The sequence below is a fragment of the Berghia stephanieae genome, chromosome 4 (assembly GCF_034508935.2).
Source record: "Berghia stephanieae isolate SIO BIC M18660-M18661 chromosome 4, UCSD_Bste_1.3, whole genome shotgun sequence".
Classification (NCBI taxonomy): Eukaryota; Metazoa; Mollusca; class Gastropoda; order Nudibranchia; family Aeolidiidae; genus Berghia; species Berghia stephanieae.
The window spans coordinates 16705014-16726519 of NC_088363.1; the positions used below are offsets into that span (position 1 = coordinate 16705014).

At 34.2% G+C, this 21506-nt stretch overlaps 1 protein-coding gene across 4 annotated transcripts in view; it reads right to left on the reverse strand.

Moving 5' to 3' along the window:
- Nucleotides 1-1066: 1066 nt before the first annotated feature.
- LOC144970116 (uncharacterized) overlaps nt 1067-21506 on the reverse strand; it is an 87449-nt gene continuing 67009 nt past the window's right edge. For 2 of the 4 annotated variants that reach the window (XM_078909358.1, XM_078909357.1), the window contains exons 3-7: nt 13790-13917; nt 12463-13321; nt 7981-8145; nt 4334-4744; nt 1067-2913 (exon numbers count right to left, since the gene is read on the reverse strand). In XM_078909358.1, the coding sequence (XP_078765484.1) occupies nt 1130-2913; nt 4334-4744; nt 7981-8145; nt 12463-13321; nt 13790-13917 (3347 nt within the window). In that variant the 3' untranslated portion in view covers nt 1067-1129. Of the gene's footprint in view, nt 2914-4333; nt 4745-7980; nt 8158-12462; nt 13322-13789; nt 13918-21506 lie in introns of all 4 variants that reach the window. The other 2 variants (XM_078909355.1, XM_078909356.1) reach the window with 1 other exon arrangement.

The window sequence follows — 21506 nt, forward strand, 5'->3', positions numbered from 1 at the left end:
GTTATAAAATCACTGGTATATACCTTGTGAAAAGATACGACCAGATGATTGATGGAAGAAATAATCCTTTGAAACGAATCAAATCTTTCCTTTAAAGGGGTTAACACGAAATCCTATGAGAGAATATTTCGTCTGCCACTAATAAATTAACACACAGACACACACACAAACACACACACACACACACACACACACACACAAACACACAACAACAACCAACCCCCCAAACCCCCCCCCCCCCCAAAAAAAAAACGCTAAAAAAAAACAATAAAAAAAAAAACAAAAAAAAAAAACAACAAAAAAAAAAAAAAAAAAAAAAAAAAAAAAAACCAAAAAAAAAAAAAAAACAAACAAACAACATAAAACGAAAAACAAAAACAAATCACGTCAAGGAAATAAAATGGTAATCTGCAGGCACTTATTCTTGTATGCATATAATATTACAATTACAGAATGGAATGATAACATGCCTATTTTGGGTGAAATGTACCTTATTTTAATTAATCCACTTACCTATTTGTTTGTTTACTTATTGTTTATTTATTTATATTTTTTAAAGAAAAAGTATTAACCTGCTTCAAATCAGGAGCCACACTTCAAGCATATGATGATTGTAAGCGACTTTCTCCACTTTTTATCCTGTATTTGACTTCAGTAATGATGGTGTAAATTGCTGTCTTGACGTATTCCACAAAACAAAAAATCTATTTAGACGTTTTAAGTGATTTCCGCACATATTATTAAAGATGACACACATCTGGTTGTGTCTCAGAATCTCCCACTTTGAAAAAAAAACAACTCGTATTTCTAGAGTATGGTAGTTAATTGGTTAATCTGTGAGTTTATTTAATACAGTCAATCCATCATCATTATTATTATTATTATTATTATTATTATTATTATTATTATTATTATTATTATTATTATTATTATTATTATTATTATTATTATTATTATTATTATTATTATTATTAACATTATTATTTTTATTGCTTTATTAACTATAATAGGAGAAGAAATGAAACACAAATGTTTATTGTCCAATTAAATCGAAAAAAAAAAACAGTTCACAATGAATCTTTAGTTTATTTAAGATAAGTAGAAATAGCACAGCCAACATAATAAAATATTAATGCTGTCCTGAGGTATCATCTTCTTCATCTTCCTCAATAGGTGATTTCCCAATTTTTTCAGACCCTCGAAATGCCAACTTTTGGGTCTGCTCGTAATCGAAATAAGAAAGTGGGTCATCTTCAATGAAATCGTCATATTCTAATTCCAGTCCCTCTGTCTCTGATGGAGTGGTGATGCTTCGTGTGGGAGATGAAATGGTTGTCTTGCTGCCTCGACTGCTACATTTACTTAACACGCTAGGACTTGGGGCTTCCATATTATTACGGAGTCTTTGTGCTTGGGAATTTGAATGGGGTAATTTGGGACTTTGAACACTGGCATTGGGGGATGAAAATTTGCGTTGATGATCTATGGAAGTTGCTGATATTATCGGTATAGGAGAGTTTTCTTTACTGTCTTTCCTGTCATTAGGTATGATAATTTTAAGTGGTGATTTTACTGATGGCGATGACGATGGAGGATGAATAATTGGAAAGTTTTGGGTTGGGGTAATAATGGCAGGGGAACCAGCGGCACACGGTGATTTAGGTGTCTTGGGTAATGATGACGCCGTTGGAGATGATGCTCTATGAAGGGAGGATGAGATATTATACATATGAGATGTAGGAGTAAGGGATGAAGATGGGGTTTGTGATGGGGTGGGCCTGGGTCGAATTGTGTCACCCCGTTTTAAAGTTCCCGGATCAAAACTAGTTTCAATCACGTTTTCACCGGAGGGGCTTTCAGTGATAGTAAGCTCATCACATTTTGATTGCACAGAAGAGTAAGATTCAGTCAGAGACGTTGGTCGTCTTGCTTTAGAAGTTCTGTTTGGTAAGAATGAAGATGCTGCAGAATCTGTTGATTCACTTTTGACTAAATTATTTACATGAGATGGAGACTCTTGACTAGATGTATCGATGAGAGGAATTTCCTCTGATGGTGGCCTTTGACCCGGCCTATGTCGGTCATAAAATGGCTTGCCCACTTCATTCCAGGCAGTCTTTACAAAGTTACTCTGAGGCCAGTTTACCTCTGCCTTTGTTGTGGACACTGATGACCATGCTTTTTGGGATACTGAAGTATCTGAGGATTCAGATGTTGATTTTTTTCGTCTACTTTTATTTTTGAGTATATCAAATTTGGACATTATAGGTGAAGGATTAATAGGGGACTTTGTTTTAAATTGGATGCGCGGATGAGCCTTTGACACGTCCTTGCAACTATCATCAGTAACTTCACTCTCCTGTCCACGCTCACCTCTCACCGAGGCATAGTCTCTGGAGTTTGGTTTTGGACTTCCAGAATCACTAGATGTGGACGGTCTAAACAATTTGACTTTATTACTATAGGCACTAGAAACACTTGAGGATTTGGAATGTTTTGATCTATTGGAATGATGTTTGCTATTCCTCTTCTCACACTTCTCATTTGTGTCTGATTTAACGTGTTTGTTTTTACCAGTCAGCGGCTTTTCCATATCACCCAAAATGGTACCAGCATCTGGACTACTGGCATTACTACTGCTAATTTGACTAGTGGTGAGATGTGCGTGTTGTTTAGATAGATGACTGTCGGAATGGGTCATGGCGAGACCATGAGAGGGACTGCCACTGATAGGGGCCGATCGGTATTTAACTCTCTTCTGGAGGAAAGTTCTCTGAATGATGACGAAGATGACAGTTGCAAGAATGATGATGATGCACAGGATAATACCGATGATGGTGATAGTGCTACCCATGACCGTCTTGTCATTGTGGTATGGGTACAACACGGGGGAAGTCACTCCAGTGCTTGAGGCTAGTCATGGAGGAAATAAATTGATAGAAAAACACATGTAAATTAAAATATTCACATTCATGATCGTTTAAGCATGATACAACAATGCCAAATTTTAAAAATGATTAAGAGCACCAAATCTATAGACCTTTTAAGATTTCAAAACGCTTTTTACAGACAGGGCTACAATATATATATATATATATATATATATATATATATATATATATATATATATATATATATATATATATGTATGTATGTATGTATATATATATATATATATATATGTATGTATGTATGTATATATATATATATATATATATATATATATATATATATATATATATATATATATAAGATAAAAATTATGACTTAAAAAAAAACAAAAATCCGTTCACAGATAAATATATTTTTTTCTCACGTATTTTTCTAGATAGTTTCTGATTTACTCTAAACAAAAATATTTAATGTAATAATGTTAGAGCCATTGTGTCTGGGGCAAAAAAAAAAAAAAATGATAAAATCTGATGAAATATTTGAGACTAAAGTCTTCAGTGTTAGTAGTCTTTTTATCTGACATTTGAAAAGAAATCCATGATATACAGACAGTTTAAATTCTAAGACAATGTGTTACTGGTGTAGCTAATTTGAATATTAATCTCATACAAGGAGATATTTGTATAAATGGATACTAAGGATAATCTTGCTGATAAACTGGTCTATTGAAAAAAAAGGCAACATCTTTTCATAACAACGTTTGTATTTGTTTATTGTTGTGATGACGAAGGGTTAAATACCCGAAACGTTCATTGTCTACTGTTCCCATCCGAAGCCTCTCCATTATCAGTCTTTCGTTAGTAATTCATCAGACCGAAGGGCTAAAGCTCAGGTGGTCGCTGGTTCAGATAAGTAAGTAAGTAGTATTTCAACTTAAAAAAAACTTTGTAAAATACCATTTTGACGTCTGGGTCATTCCGACATGTTCCCGATTTGAGGTGATGCGTCACATTTGAGGTATAGAAGGAACGAAATTGACGTCACTCAGCTCTTTGTTATTGCTTTTAGCTAGCCCTTTTTATTAGTAGTTCCCACTAAATTGTATATTGTAAAGATCTGATTAAAAAACGTTTGATGTTACACATAAGTTTTGTGTGTTGGTAGCCTACGTTATAATATAGATAGTTCGGAGATGACGTCACTCGGGTCTTTGTTATTGTTTTTTGCCATCCGCGTATATGAGTAAATCTCACTGAACTGTATTAACCTGACTATAAACGTTCATGGATACACACAGTTTTATGTGTTGGTCCTTTATACTTCCGGATGGCAATGTTATGAGCTTCTTAGCCAAGCGCATACTATCTATAATGCTGGCGTATGTTGTGTGAATTGAATTTTAAAAAAAACCCAACTAAATGCAAAGCATCAATATTCTTACCCATGCTTTTATAACGAGCCACAAAGCCTTGGGCGTGTATGGGCAGTGCTGCTTCCTTTGGCAGAATATCGACGGGAGGAGGGGTTGGGTAAACAGTTGTCATCTCCACTCTCAAGACAGAACCGGAACTGATGATCTCCAGAGGGTAACCACTGTCAGATGACGAGAAAAGCAATTCGTCTGTGGACGAACGCCCATCTCTTACATGTACGATTTGCCTGGAGTGGTTTAAACTGAAAAACCCAAAAGTAAGGGAAATAACCCATTCTTTCTTCGTCTCGATGATCCACACAGACAGGCCAAAACATCGACCGGTTGCCACGATCTTTCCGTCATAGTCTTTCTTCGTGCATCCACAAGGGCACTTTGGGTCCAAGATCAGGGATTGAAGAGGGGAAGCAACTACATGATCTGAAATTTGATAAATCGTAAAAAATAGAGAGTAAATAGGAAAGATGACCCACCCAGAAAGGTAGAATACAAAAGTAATATAATAATAATAATAATAATAATAATAATAATAATAATAATAATAATAATAATAATAATAATAATAATAATAATAATAATAATAATAATAATAATAATAATAATAATAGTACAGTGGCGGTTCTAGCCTATTTACAGTGGTGGGGCAAAGATGATTAGGTCATATATATATAAGATAGTTATATAAGATATATATATATATATATATATATATATATATATATATATATATATATATATATATATATATATTTTTTTTTTTTTTAAATTTATCTTTTTATTTTTTTAAAAGTTATTTATTTATTTATTTATTTTTTAATTAATATTTTTTTTCACCTTTAATAAATAATATTTCAACCACAAATAATCACATTCATAATGAAATGACAATACCAGTAGATTTTAATTATTCCAAACGTAATCAAAAATGAATCACGAAAGAGAATACAACTAAAAAATAAAGCGACGAGACATAATGCGACAACACCTTGACAATACAAATCCATTTCGTTCACTCGAAAATTAAAGATTTGCTTTAATCCCTCAACGGTGAGATTAATATTTCTGTTACATTACTGGTTTTCAGTAGTATGTGGTAACCTTAAAGTTTTAATCGAGAAGCAACAACAGCGATATGACTCGAGTTTCATTCAGAGCTCAAATTGCATTTCACTGCTGTCTTGATGATTAGAATGATTGTACCGGTGGTGGTAGTGGTTGGAATAGTGGTAGCGGTGGTGGTGGTGGTGGAGGAGGATGTAATTATGGTAGTGGTTTTGGTGGTGCTGTTGGTTAGAATGATATTTGTGGAGACGATGACGGAAATTTTATGATGATGTTGATATTGTTTTTATTGCTATTGTAGTACTTGTTGTTAATATTGTTGTTGTTGTTGTTAATGATGATGATGATGATGATGATGATGATGATGATGATGATGATAATGATGATGATAATGATGATTATGATGACAACGACGATGTCGTCGACAATGATGGTTACCATACGATATTACAATATTACAAAGTTTATTCAATCTTAGGCTTTCGACAATAAATCATACAATTTGATGACCACATACATGAAAGTGGAAAAAAAATGGTAAATGGAACCAAACAATAAACTGATACCATTAATAACCACAAAAAATACAACAATAGTAATACCACCAATACGTACAATAATAATAATAATAATAATAATAATAATAATAATAATAATAATAATAATAATAATAATAATAATAATAATAACAATAACAATAATAATAATGATAATAATAATAATAATAATAATAATAATAATAATAATAATAATAATAATAATAATAATAATGATGATGATAATAATAATAATAACAATAATAATATTACCATCATCATTACTACCACCACCATCATTACTACTACCACCACCTCTACCACTATCACTACCACCATCACCATCATTATTACGTTTCCAATCATTTTTTCTCGTTTCTAAAAATTTGATATCTATCAAAACAGACGAAATTCCGGTCATTTTTTTAAAGGGTAGTTAAAATATCTACGATTTTATTAGCCCTGAAAACTACGATTTTTATTTTCCTATTTCAAGTAGGCAGGTCTGCTATGACAAGTATCAGTATCAGTTCCATAGTCAAAAGAAGACCAACAAAAACACAGTTTATTTAATCTTAGGCTTTCGACAATACTTCATACAATACAATTAAGGCAAAATAATGTTACCAATTTCTCCTCATGCATTCGTTAGACTATAACAATAACGACCGTGTTATCTTTACTCCTCACCCAACCAACCCCCAGCTTCCCGCCTCTTCATCGCGAACTATCTTATGTATGTATTAGCTTCAGGACGGGCAAGTACGGAATCTGCCCACCCTTCTGTATTTCCTCTATAACTTAGAATTCAACTCTCTCCTTTCTCAGAAGAGTATTTCTCGTATACTAATTCAATTGTTGAGAAAACCAAAATGGTGGTTGTATTTTATATATTTATTTAGTCGTGACTTTTGAATAAAAGTGTTTTGTTTTATTAGACGGAATACAATATAAAATTACATTGTAGTGGTAATTACTTTAAGAATTAAAAAAAAAAAGAACTAACAAATTAATTTGTTAAAAAACAAAACAAAAAAACCCCCAAAACAACAACAATAACAACAACAAAAAACAAATAAGAAAACAATTTAAATAAATGAGTTTTGAGAAGCACTAAAGAAAACGAGAAAAAAAGAAAAGTTTAAATGGATAAACAAATATATAAAAACAACACAAATTAATACTAAATTGATATAAAATTAGTAAATTAATAAATTTAATTCAATACTGGAACATTCCCAAAGTCATTACATCAATGGTAGGTACCAGCACAAGTAAGGCAATAAATAAGAAAAAGTTCGTTTGCCAAAATCTCTATTTAGTTTTCACTGGTTAATAAGGTGGGCTCATTTGAATTAGCCCGACCTAGTACTAGAGAGGCCAGACAGCAAAAATCGGAGTTAGTTCACCGTCAGGCGACGTAACGATGAGATGACGATGTGGGCGGAGTGAAGTGGCTGGGGGGGGGGGGGGGGGGGTGATAAAAAAGAACAGGAGCGTATCCTGGTTTATGCATTACGGGATGCATGGTGATTCGCAATCTATTAAAAATACACACAAATTGATTTCAGTACGAAGTATCAAGTTTAAGTAGTAACTTTTGAAATTATCTAATTTAAATTTGATTATTTCGGACCTGGTAATACAGCATATAACTTGAAAAAACAGGCTGGTATTTGCCCACCCTGCCCATTATTACCAGCCGTCCCTGTAATAGTAATAATAATAATAATAATAATAATAATAATAATAATAATAATAATAATAATAATAATAATAATAATAATGATAATAACAATAATAATAATAATAATAATAATAATAATAATAATAATAATAATAATAATAATAATAATAATAATAATAATAATAATATGGCGAATGAGTAATGGACGATTTTGAAAAAAACCCACACAAAACACAACAAAAACAACAACAAAAAAACAAAACAAAACAAAGAAAAAAAAACACACACACACACAAAACAAAGAAAAAAACAAAAAAAAAAAAAACACACACACACACAAAACAAACAAAAAACAACATATCCCGACTTACTAGGGCAATGATTAGAGCAGGGCCTCCAGTGGAAAGGATTCCCAACACAATACATTCCACCATGTTTTGGCGCAGGCGAGTCGCACATGCGCACACGACTCCTCTTCCCGATTCCACAGGACGCTGAGCAAGCACTCCAGGTTGACCACTGACCCCAACCACCGTCTATTAGGAATTCTGCATAGATATAATATAAGAACCAGATGTTTTAGTCATGTTGTCCATGATATTCAGTAAATCATGAACTAATACAATACATCTTATTGTACCGTTTTCGATATTGCTCTTGAATGATTTAAAATATGTGACTCCTCGTCTGAAAACGGTATCATATCGGGCTGACTTAGACGCTAAAAATAGATTTTATAGTCCAATCTTTGACACTTGGGTTTATTTTAAACATTTCATCGAAGAGAAGAAATGTTGTGTCTTCAAATGACAACTATCAATTTCTAACATTTCTTTGTAATGTCTACTAAAAAAAAACAACAACGTTTTGACACCGTGTTCAATCCAACACAATACCATTTTGAAACAGTGGGTCACATATCATCTAGAGTTATACTAGGCAGGAATTTCACCCCTAAAAGTTGGTCAACAACCAGCTCACACAAATCATGCATCGTCTGAACATGTATAGAAACACAATTGTAGCAATGCGTTGTTCACAAAACAATTGTGTTTTGCGGTGACATTTAAATCAAACTATACAGGAAGACCGGTCATTTTTCATCCAACAAGCCTGTTATGATAATACGGACAACAACAACAACAACAGCAGCAACAACAACAACAACAACAACAACAACAACAACAACAACAGCAGCAACAACAACAACAACAACAACAACAACAACAAATCAATCAAATTTAACAGCTTTTGATAATATTCTATCTCCTTTTATTACCTAGATATCTATCCTTATTTCTTCTTTTAGTTTTTTCGTTTCTCTCAACGGGGTGATCTCATGCGTCACAATAATATGAAAAAATGCACCAATACAAGAAAATGATGTTAGTTCGTAGATATGTATTGTTAAGGGAAATAAGCTGATGCCGTAATCATAACTGGTCAAGGAAGTTCGAGTTAATTCCCTTGGATTAAATTCGATTTTTAGAGAAAAATAAAATAAAATAAAAATAATTTAACAAAATCCAGATCTTTGCACAATATAATTTTTGCATCATTCTGCATTGTCACCAAGTCAACAATATAGACTAATCATTTCCTTGTATTGTCAAGTACTTCCACAATTATACTGTTAACATACAATGATAATGAATCATTTATTTCAAAAATGGTAAGCCTTCAGTAATAATTAATTATGCTCCTATGAATTTGATTTGAAGATAAAACAACCCGATGAGGCGGTGTGCACAGATTTGCAAGTATGAAAATCGAGCGCAATAGGCTTCAGCAGTCGTGACGTCACTTGCCTCGAAATGACGCATAGTAACTTAGTAAATGGTTCTAAAAATCGGAACAATGGCGGACGCCCTTATGAAATACTTCTCCAATGAGCATAAAAGTAGAAGTGTATCCAGAGGAGAAAAACATTATACATCTGATCATGTTTTGACTTTTATACATTCTGATCACATGACATGTGAAAAAGTTCTAGCCAGCATGAAGAATAAAAAGTACCGATTTTCTTTGTTTAGAACCAAGCTTCTCATTACTGGACGGACGTGACATCAGGCTAACGAATCCTATTATGGGCTTGCTTTGACAATGTTAATAATAGCTAATAGCTATTTTGCGTCGATTTGAGAGTATTTTCCATAACAACAACAACAACGAGCTCATAACAATTCGGGTCTCAGATCTGCAAATTTAGTGCAAGTCGCACCGAGACAATCAGTAATAAAACAGACAGTGTATCCATGCATGAAAATTTAAGAAAAGATATAGTACCAAAAAAATCCAACTAAAAAATTTAAAAAAAAAAAGAAAAAAAAAAAAGAAAGAAAAACAGCCAAACAGAAAAAAAAGAAAGAAGAAATGGAAAACAACAAAAAATAACAAAAACAAATTTAAAGACATCAAAATAAAAATAAAAGTCCATACGAATGAAGTAAATTAAACCGAAAAAACCCAAACAAAAAACAAAGAAAACAAAACGAAAATGAAATGCGACATCCAACGTAGACTAAAGCAATACTTGTGACAACTAGCTAAATCAAAATGAATAAATAGATAAATAAATAAATAAATAAATAAATAAACAAATGAATAAATAAATGTAACAAACATACAAAAAACTAATTAATAAAGATAGAGTAGAGCTTAAATTTAGATATAACAAGTGACCAACCGTCTCTAATTGGTATTATGCCAGGGTAATGTAAACAATGATTTAAAATTTTAAAAAATATACATCGTGGGATAATCATTTATATTTTGCTGAAGAGTAATGAGGTCGTCCGCCGTGCACATATTTGCAGGTCTGATAACCTAATGCTGGTACCGCCACTAATGATTATACTAATACCTACATCCCTTATATTTTGTATTCATTTCCAATTCCATTGTATTTATTTTCCAAAAATAGTCTACACTTTATCTTATTTCAATTTCTAAACTGCATCTCACAGTTCCTCCCCGCCTCCCCTTTTTTGACTTAGTTAACTGCTCACCTTTTATAAATTTCTATTGTTCTATTTTAATTCGTGCTTCCTTTCAAAGCAGCAAACTATTTCCTGCCCATCAATGTTTTTGTTTATTCATCTTAACAACGCCGCTACCACATTGTCTCATTCGTCTGTAGTGTTTCATTCATCCTGTTTTGTTGATAAAGGGGAAACCCGAGACATCCATGACTTTATGTTTTCGAATATTAAATTAAAGCTTAGATTCAATTTCACATTGCTATTTATTTCTTCGAGCTTCGATCAGCAACCATTTACATATCGCAATTATGGGCTTGGTTTTAACATTGTTGTAATACGCTTCAACAGTGATAACGTCACTTCCCTCGTAATGACGCGTGGTAACTTAGTAACTGGCTCTAAACTATCGGAACAATGTCGGACGGCCTTATAAAATATTTCTCCGACGAGCATAAAAGCGTATCCAGAGGGGAAAAAAAGTTATAAATTTGATCATGTTTTGACTTTTACACATTCTGATCACAAGACATATGAAAATTTTTAGCCAGCATGACGATTAAAAAGTACCGATTTTCGTTGTTTAGAACCACGATGAACGCCGTTGCTGGGCGACGTTACATCAGACTATTGAATCTAATTATTATGCGTTGGTTTGAGAGTATTTCTGTCAATACAACATAGCGATTTATGTTATCAGACCTGTAAATAATCTACACGTTGATATAGTCTCTTAACTCTTTCCTTACCGATCATTTTCAGTATTTTCCCAAAATGGCAGGCTTACCCAGCAGAAAAATAGATTTTTTAAACTCAATCAAGCTCTCTACAAACAACTTTATGTTATTATCTATTAAACAAAGATCATTCTTCAAAGTTTGTGATGTACAAAATAAATCTGAATTTTTTAAAAAACATGTACATTGTGTCGTGACAAATTTGACGATTTTGCTGCAGGTGGTAAGGAAAGAGTTAAAGTGATAAAAACTATTATTTTACATTTCTGGTCATTTTTGCTTTAAAATCACTTTTAGGCAACATGTTCATCTGGATATAATACCGTTTTGAGTCGAAAGGTTACAAATACACAATACATATATAAAGTAAACGAATAAAAAAAAAAAAGAAACACGGACAAACGATCAAGGATATCATCAACTCACCGAAAAATAACCAGTTTGGAAACGTGTAAAAGAGGAATATTGACGATGGTGAACAAGTAAAAAGTAGTTTTATGGAGAAAATACACATGATGAAAGGTATGCCAGGATTATTAAATGTAAATATATATGAGGAAAAAAAATGCTCTTTCGATGCATTTACTTCAATCTCTAATACTTATTATATCAATTAAAGGAAAGGAAGGAAATGCTAGAATGTATATAATTTTAAAAAATAATGACGACGACGAATAATGATAATAATGATGATGATAGATGATGATGATGATGATGATGACGACGATTGTGATGATGATGATTTAGATTTGGGTAGAATTTTTAATTCATAATGGCTATTGCTATATTCAATACTATTGTGTTTCATTTTCACAATGAGCTCCTTTGATTCGTAATCCCATTTCCGTTCGCCCGTTATGAGTATTGTGTATAGGACATGGATACAAAAAATACTTTTCATAATTTATTTAATACTAATTTAATTAGATTAATACATCTTTAAACTAGAAGATGTTTTAAAACAACTGAATGAAAGTCACATTATTTCACCACGACACCCCATCCCTCACAATCGTAATGATACTGATGAAGTAATTTCCCCCCACCCAAAAAAAAAAAAAAATTAATTAAACAAAAAAAAAAGAAAAAGAAAAAAAGAAACAAAACAAAACAAAACAAAACCAGTGGCAGTACCTACCTGAATCAGGCCAGGCGGAGATTCTCAGTTGGGTTTGCTCAGTGTAAAACTTCGATCCTCTTGTCACGCTAACGTAGATGAAAACAAACCCAGAGGCTGATTCGTTGAACTTGTCAAACAGCTCGCACTGAAACGTCATTCTGTTTTTATCTGGAGGCGCTTCCTGCTCCATCAACATCACACGTTCTAGAGGAGAAGCCGGACTCCCTTCAGTTATGCGGTGCAAGGAGTAGACTCGAATCAAGTCCCTTTTAGAACACGGAGGGTGGGTGTAAGTTACAGTGACGAAATCATCGCAAGGAAATAAACTTTGAGATGAGTGTTTGATGAAATATTGTTTGCTCCACTCTACAGCCATAACGTTACTCCGCGTAACCAATGGACTCTCCCGAGCAGATGACTCAATCACGACCTGGTAAAAGCCGTCCAAATCAAATAGGTGACATGGAAGATGAACTGTGTCAAACTCTTTTGTCAAAGAAGACGAGTTAAAGTTAAATTTCTCGAGGTCTTCAGCGATATTTAGATCTAATCCGTCACTAATATTAAAGACCTTCCTTTGGAAAAGTAAATGAATCTTCATCTGGAAACGCTGTAAGCGAGATGAACACTTTGCTCGTGACAAGACTCGAAGCTCCACATTGACCGTCTGTGCTTTGTGCTTGTCTGGCAGGGACAAAATTATTTCAGGCCATACGACCTTCACCTTTGCCTGGGCCAACAATTGACCGTTTACCCAGGTGTACATTTTCAGAGTGAGGTTACCCGCAAATTCCAAATCTCCGCAGTTCACTTCCAATACCCCTGCTTTCTTGCCACGGGTGGGAAGTGCCTTGATTCGCTTTGACGTTTCGGGGCTCTGTGAGGATTGAAGAAAGATAGAATTTGAAAATCGCATTTGAATATCACTGGAATAAAATCAAGCACATCAATAAATAAGCCTCAATTTGAGCGATACTGATTTTAAAAATATTGTTTTGAGAGAGTTAATTACATTGGTGAGAAAAATAATATAATAGATGTTGGTATCAACGGGTAGTGAACACCATTTACTGTTGTTTAAGGACAGTGCATATATTAAGCTTAGAATGTATTGAAATTGAAACTGTCTACTTACAATTCCTCTTAATAAAAAAGCAAGTACGCATATACAGTAACATATCCACATCTTGCCAAAACCCTAAAACCTGAGACTTCCATAAAGTCCTTAATTTCAGAGTTTTTGTCAAGATGATGGCCATTTTAATCGATCGATATTTGAAGAACGAGATTTCTGGCCACAATTTTTAATGTTTTTTTTTTCCTTTCAGGTTACGGCAGTTCCTACCTTTCCCTGATATTCCAGTTGGACAAAGGCATGGGGAAATGACACGTTAACGGGCATCCGGAATCCGATTTCCAGTGGGCCCATGAATAAGACGTAGACACTTGGGGCGTTCAACGAGTAAAGGGAACCTGGGGATGAAATAATAGAAAAAATAGAATAATTAATAAATACAGTCCCTTTATTCATCCTATAGGGGGAATTTGTCTTTAGGGATTATTCTAAGGGAAGACTGGAATAATCCAGGCGTTAGCCGCAGTACATCGCCGCATATTGAGATAGGGCGAAGTGTCTTGCTCAAGGCCACACAACGCAGTGGGTATTCGAACGGTACCTTTCGGGAACAAAGCAAAAACCCCACCGCTTAGCCACGCTGTCCCCTGAGACTCAATACAAAGGTTGAAGTTCCGTCTATTTAAAATTTTAATCTCAAGGTGCAGCATGGCTTTGCTTCGTACCCAAAAGGTACCGAGTTCGATTACCCGCCGCGCTGTGTGGCCTTGAGCTAGTCACCTCGCTCTAGTTCACTTTGCGGCGCTGCACTGCGGCTGATGCCTGGGTGTTCCAGTCTTCCCTCGAACCCCCCACCCCCTAAATATAATTTTCCCCTTGGGGATGAATTGTAAGAGAGTAAGCTTATGCAAGAAATTTACTCAGGAGTTTTGAGAAAAACATGATCATAAAACACGGTAAATATTAGAAAGAACCATGAGGGTAGCTGCAGGAGATTGCATTTATGCTCGGTTGTGTCCACAAAACACGGTCGTCGCAACTCAGGGGATACGTATAAAACTTAGGGGATACGTAAAAAAAAAACAGCGGATATCAGTAACAGATTGATGCTATTTTTGGTTGTTATACATAAAATGCGTCATTTATCAAAGTACTTTTATGTCATAAGAGGCGGGGTTTGATAGTAATGTTCGAGAAAATTCCTGTTATTTTTAACATACAAGTTGAGCATGATTCGCTATTACTTGAAAGAGGCAGGTTTTGAATATTAATTTGGGATGTCAAAAATGAGTAGGAGTGGTCAAAAAGAATTGTGGGATAGTTTACGATAGGGTTCAAAACAGGGTGTTTCTATTCTATATGTCATTCTTTTATTCTGCATTTGAAATGAGCTGCATGTTTTAACTTTGGTACCATTGACTGCATACTTTTGGACTTAGCATTATTTTTGCTAAAATAAAGAAATTATATCGAAGATGTGAGTTACATATTTTTAAGAACAAATAAAACCACGAAATTTAGATCACAAGCCATTACATATGTGTGCAACTACGCCACAGAATAAAGGAATTTTATTTTTATCTATTTCTTATCAAATTTGAGTATATGCTTGTACTTTAATTCTAAATTGTATATGGGGTGGATATCATAAATTTGAATTTCTTTTTGGCACCAACTTTGGATCTCCCTTTCAAACCAACTCAAAGAAAAAAGGTTTACTCCATTCATTGGCAAATATTTTGATATTATGGATCACACTGCTTCATTATGAGGAACAATTAACCTTTTGGTAAAAGATAGAAAGATTTTTCAACAAGGGGGAAAGATTAATGGCACTTTAAATTAATCAAACGTTGTTAATAAACAGATGGATGATGATGATGATGATGCGATGATGATGATGATGATGATGATGCTGATGATGGTGATAATTCATTAGTGATGACCATGGTGGTGGTGATGATGACGATGGTGATGATGATGCTGAAGGTGATGATGATGATGATGATGATGATGATGATAATGATGATGATGATGATGATAATGATGATAAAACTGATAAGGAAAGCCAAAATAAAATAACTAGTAAAAGAAAAAGATAAAGAAAGAAAGAAAAAAAAAGAAAAGAAAAACATGGGAAAAAATAAAAGATAAGTAAGAAGGTGAAAAACAAAAGAAAAAAATGGAAAGAGGGAGAGAGAGAGAGAGAGAGAGAGAGAGAGAGAGAGAGAGAGAGAGAGAGAGAGAGAGAGGGAGAGAGGGTAGAAGAGAAGAGAAGAGAAGAAGAGAGAGAGGAGAGAGAGAGAGAGGAGAGAGAGAGAGAGAGAAGAGAGAGAAGAGAGAGAGAGAGAGAAGAGAGAGAGAAGAGAGAGAGAGAGGAGAGAGAGAGAGGGGGGGGGGGGGGGGGGCTTGAGAGAAATAATGAAAGCACAATGAATTGAACGGACGAGAGTTAGCTACTCAATCTTGCAATGTGAGATATGAAAATATTAATTGTATGTTATGTGAGACAACACAAGTGAAGCTATTTAGAAATTTGCATACATTTCAATAGTGTCACAAAATGAATTTGATTTCCATAACAAGGCACTACCACACAGGTCTTAAGTGGTCTGTCGTATAACGACAAACCTTTTTTAACCTGTTAACTGCCGTACTCTGGAAAGACACGTATTAAAAAAATTGGCCAGAAAACTCGTCCTTCAAATATCGATCGATTTGAATGACCCTTATCTTGGCAAAAAACTCTCAGACCTGGGACTTTAATGAAGACCTCGCAAAGTCCCAGGTTTGAGAGTTTTTGCAAAGATGAGGGTCAATTAAATCGATCGATATTTGAAGGACGAGATTCTGGCCAAATTTTTAAATACATATTTTTCCAGAGTACTGCATTTCACTAAATTAGCGAAGAGTTTATTTTTTCAATCTTTAGTTAATATAAAGCACAATTTTGTGGCCAATATGAAAAAATGCGTTTTGTATTTGTATGTCATATCATTATCATTATGCAAAGAGGTTTTTATTTTCTTACTTTTTGTGAATGTCATTCACAAGTTAAGCACGCATCACAAAGATAACGGAGATAAAATAGAGCGCCGAATTTGCCGACAGATCGTACGTTTTATTCCGTTTTTTTTTCTTTATACCTATATATTTTCTGTCTATTTGACCGGGAGGGAAGGTTGTGTGTGTGTGTGTTTTTGTATATGTGTGTGTGTTTGTGTGTGTGTGTGTGTTTGTAATGGGGGTGGGGGGTGTGGCAGGGTAAGTTAGAGTGGCCGTTATGGTTTCTGGAAGTTGTCTTCAAATGACAATGTGTACACCTCTTTGATAACATTCTGGACTTTTTATCATATCAATGAAAAAAAAAAACAAAACAACAATATGAAAAACAAAAACAAACAAACAACAACAAAGTCTTAGTAAAGGTCCTAGGGTATTTTTTTTTCCTATTAGGGTTAGTTAAAGGTACGAGGTTTTCATATTTTATTTGGGTTTGTTAAAGGAATCCTTGGGTTGTTTCCCTTAGCTCAAGAAGCTTACGGAAGATTGATTTTGCTCAGAATGAGAAAATTCCAGTTCTTAGATTTAAAAAGATAACTCAGTCATGAAAGCGTTTACTTTTATCAAGTTTTATAAAGTAGTCTTTCAGAGTCTTTAGGCCCATGGAACCGGAGTTTATCACGGTTTCTATAACGTGAAACGGACAATAGAAATTCATTTAAATTAAATTCAAATATTTATTTATTGTCGGCATTTTTAAAAAAAATGTTTCGTAGATAATGTAGTCAGGCTAATAGAAGCCTTTGACCGACATAGGTTTTTACACATAGTGTACGGTAGGAGAAAATCCAAGGACTCAACTATACGACGCTTAAAGCGGAATTGAAAAATTAAAAATTAAACTTAAAATTGAACTTTATATAGCTCAATATCCACTAAATGTGCTCAAAGCGCTTTACAAGGGGTCCCTGGTCAACAGCAACATTTAACATGTAGGACGGGACATGCCGCCTGTTAGGCAATATTACAATTTTTCGGACATAGACAACGCTGTTAACGGTCAGGTACTCATTTTACACCTGAGTATGGTGAGAGAAAGTGAGTAAAGAGCCTTTTCCAAGGACTCAACTATGCACCGAGCGCGAGGCTCGAACCCAGGACCTTCCTATCCGAAAGCGAGTGTCATACCACTAGACCGCATAACCGTACAACGTTGAGACAACATGTCTGATCATGAAGACAACCTTCTCAATTTCATTTTGCTGATGAGGAACTTTCATTGTGTCTGTCTGTGCTATAAAGCACTATAAATTACTATTGTGGCATGTTTAACCACTTCTTGAAGGCACGGGATCAAAGGATTAATAAATTTGGAAACAGGATTTCTTATCAAAATACCTGTCAACGATAAGAGAGAGGGGATTGCAGCATTGAGGGTTCTAGAACTCTTTCTTTGTCCGATGGTGATTGTAAAGCAATGAAACTTGCATTCATTATATATGGATAACGGAGAAAGTAGTAGTAGTCCTTCAGAGCCATTCGGCCCATGGAGCCGGAGTTTATTCCGGTCTCCATAGCGTGAAACGGACGATAGCAATTGCTTGCTATACTTTGGATAGGACGCGAGTTTATCGCAAAGTACTTTCCGCCAAATCTAACAGACTCAGCTACCCATTCACTGCTGGGTGAACAGGGGGGTCAGAAAAAATCTCGACTGCACCCGGGATCGATCTTGTTTCCTTTGCGTGTGAAGCGAGTGCTCTATCAATTGAGCTATCTGGACCCTCGATAACGGAGTAAGACAGTACACAAAATGTTTTATCAAATTAAGAAATTAAGGAGCAGGCACCGGTGTAAGATAAAGATAAAGAACTGAACATGTGTATATTAAACATACCAGAAAAGGCAAGAAAGAAAAATACAAGAAAAACAAAAACATCCTAAAACATCAGTCGACCTCGACTGGGGATCGAACCTCAGACCTTCTGATTACCGGTCAGACGTGCAACCATTACACATTATGTCGGCGTCTTCCGTTCAAATCATTATGACATTACATTTTAAAGTTCTCAAAATGGATAAATTGAATTATTTTCATGAAAGCCACAGTGGTAAACCCATTCTCATACATTTTTCAAGCAGCATCATAAACATAAGAACAAAATTCTGATAAATTTCCAGAACACATAGATATATTATGGCAACAGCCCAAATCCTTGGTAAAAAATATTTTTGTTTACTTCAAATGCTCAGCAATTAGCTTTGGCTAGATTTACGATAATAGTAAGTGACAGATTTATGCACATAAAAATCATGTCATGTATTTTTAAATAGGGTCTCGCTTATACAAGCAGATAAAGGGCAAAAAGACATAAAAGTTATAGAGAAAGATTGAGAACGATACTAGCTATGCATCACATTTTCATCTTCGGTATGCAAAGTAATTTTATGAATTCACAAAAAAAATAAATAAATAAAATAAAATAAAAAAATAAAAAAGAAAATAAATAAATAAAAGGCAGAAGTAAAAATATATAAATAAATGATGCTTGCTGTGTCAGGGCGCTTTGAACGTTTAGGTCATATCGCGCCATACACGGGAAGATGACTGATAGTTGTTTGAAGGTTTTAGATCTATTTGTTTCTCTACAAAAATGAACTCGAGGAAAAGTAAGACAAGAGTAAGCTATCCTTGTGTCTAATCAGGACTACTGGAAAGTTTCATGTTTTCACATGTATTCAACCGCCACCAAAAAGGACGTACTAAAATGATTAAAAGACATTAACTTGAACTGCTATATAGTGCAATATCCACTAAACGTGCTCAAAGCGTTTTACAAGGGGTCACTAGTTATTAGAGCAACACTTAATATGTAGGACGAGACATGACGCCTGTTAGGCGATATTACAATTTTCCCGACAGATACAAAGCTGTTAACATTTTACATCTGAGCAAAGTGAGAGAGAGTCAGTAACGAACATTTTCTAAGGACTCAACTATGCGATCAGAGCGGGACTCGAACCCATGACTTTCCAAGGGTAGATTGTCATATATAATAGGACCACATAACCGTACAATAAACGTAATGGTGACTTTAAAAGAAAATTAAAAAAAAAAAAGAATCGTTTCCCTCCAAAATGTATGTTTGTCTCCTCTTTGGCAAAATATATCAGCCAGGACCGGGGCAAATCAACAAAAAAAAATCTTCTTTCAGGACAAGTACTAAAAAATCTTTACAAAGAAAACAACACTGGAATACGAATATTCTGACAAAGCACATTTTGTCGTTATGAGATAAAAAAACAAACCTTTCCGTCCCACCAGGGGAGGTTAAGCCTTCCCTCTCCACTCACCACCAAATGAAAACAAACGATAAACGTAGTAAATATCATGATTTGTCAATCGTGGAATTAACAGCCAGGCCACTGTACGTGAAAGTAAAATGGAAAAAATATAACCACCCCCCCTCCCCGGCCTCCCCAAAAATACCCCCCCACCCCCCAAAAAAAGAGAAAAAAAACAAACAAAACAAAAAACATATCTACACATTTAACAGACAAAATAAAATTAAGCAAAAAAAAAATATAAATAAATAAACTTAAAAAATTAATATAGAAAAAAAAAAACAAAAAAAAACATGAAAAAAACAAAACAACAACAACAAAAAAAAAAAACAACAACAAAAAACCCCCCAAAAAACCAAAACAAAACAAACAAACCAGAAACAAATCAATGGCTAAAAAAGCTAAAAAAATAAAATAAATAAATAAACAATCAAAAATCAAGACAAAAAAGAAAAAAGAAACAAACAAACAAACAAACACACACACACATACACACACACACACACACACACACACACACACACACACACACACATACATCCATCCCTTCCCTCACCCAATCACAAAAAAATAAAAAAATAAAAAAAAAATAATAGAAAAAGTAAACTGACAAAAGTAAATACACCTATCAACTTGTTGAGATTTTAAAACGTTCAATTTGAATTCAAAATATAAAACATGTGCATTAAATATGATCTAGATCTATATCTAGTTATCATAACATGAAATGTGGATAAGTACTGTCGTTCACCTTATCTGTTATATTATAAGAAGATTTAATAAAGACTTTAGATAAATTACGAATACATTGTCTCTATCTCTATTTTATTGTTATTGACACAATGTGTTGAAATGAATATTTTAATACTTTAGCAACCAAGGTTTGACGAAGTAAAGGCGAGTTGAAGAAGGTACTTTAGCTATATTATCAAACCCAGGCATCCACTGAAAAGCATATTATTATGAAAGCTTGAGAGGGAGATAGGAGAGGACATGCCAGAGCAAAGTGACCCACACCACAAAAGGAAAGCAGACTCGAAATGGATCGAGTGCCTCTCCGTTAACAAGTTCAAGAGGAAACGTCCCATTAGATGAAAAAGAAAGACGAAGAAGAGGAAGAGGAAGAGAAGAAGAAGAAGAAGAAGAAGAAGAAGAAGAAGAAGAAGAAGAAGAAGAAGAAGAAGAAGAAGAAGAAGAAGAAGAAAAAATAAGAGGAGGGTAGGAGAGAAGAAGGAGTGGAGGAGGAGAGGAAGAGGAGAGGAGGAAGAAGGAGAGAAGGAGAGGAGAGGAGAGATAGGAGAAATGAAGAAGAAGAAGAAGAAGAAGAAGAAGAAGAAGAAGAAAGAAGAAGAAGAAGAAGAAGAAGAAGAAGAAGAAGAAGAAGAAGAAGAAGAAGAAGAAAGAAGAAGAAAAAGAAGAAGAAGAAGAAGAAGAAGAAGAAGAAGAAGAAGAAGAAGAAGAAGAAGAAAGAAGAAGAAAGAAGAAGAAGAAGAAGAGAGAAGAAGAAGAAGAAGAAGAAGAAGAAGAAGAAGAAGAAAGAAAGAAGAAAGAAGAAAGAAGAGAAGAAGAAGAAGAAGAGAAGAAAGAAGAAGAAGAAGAGAAGAGAAGAAGAAGAAGAAGAAGAAGAAGAAGAAGAAGA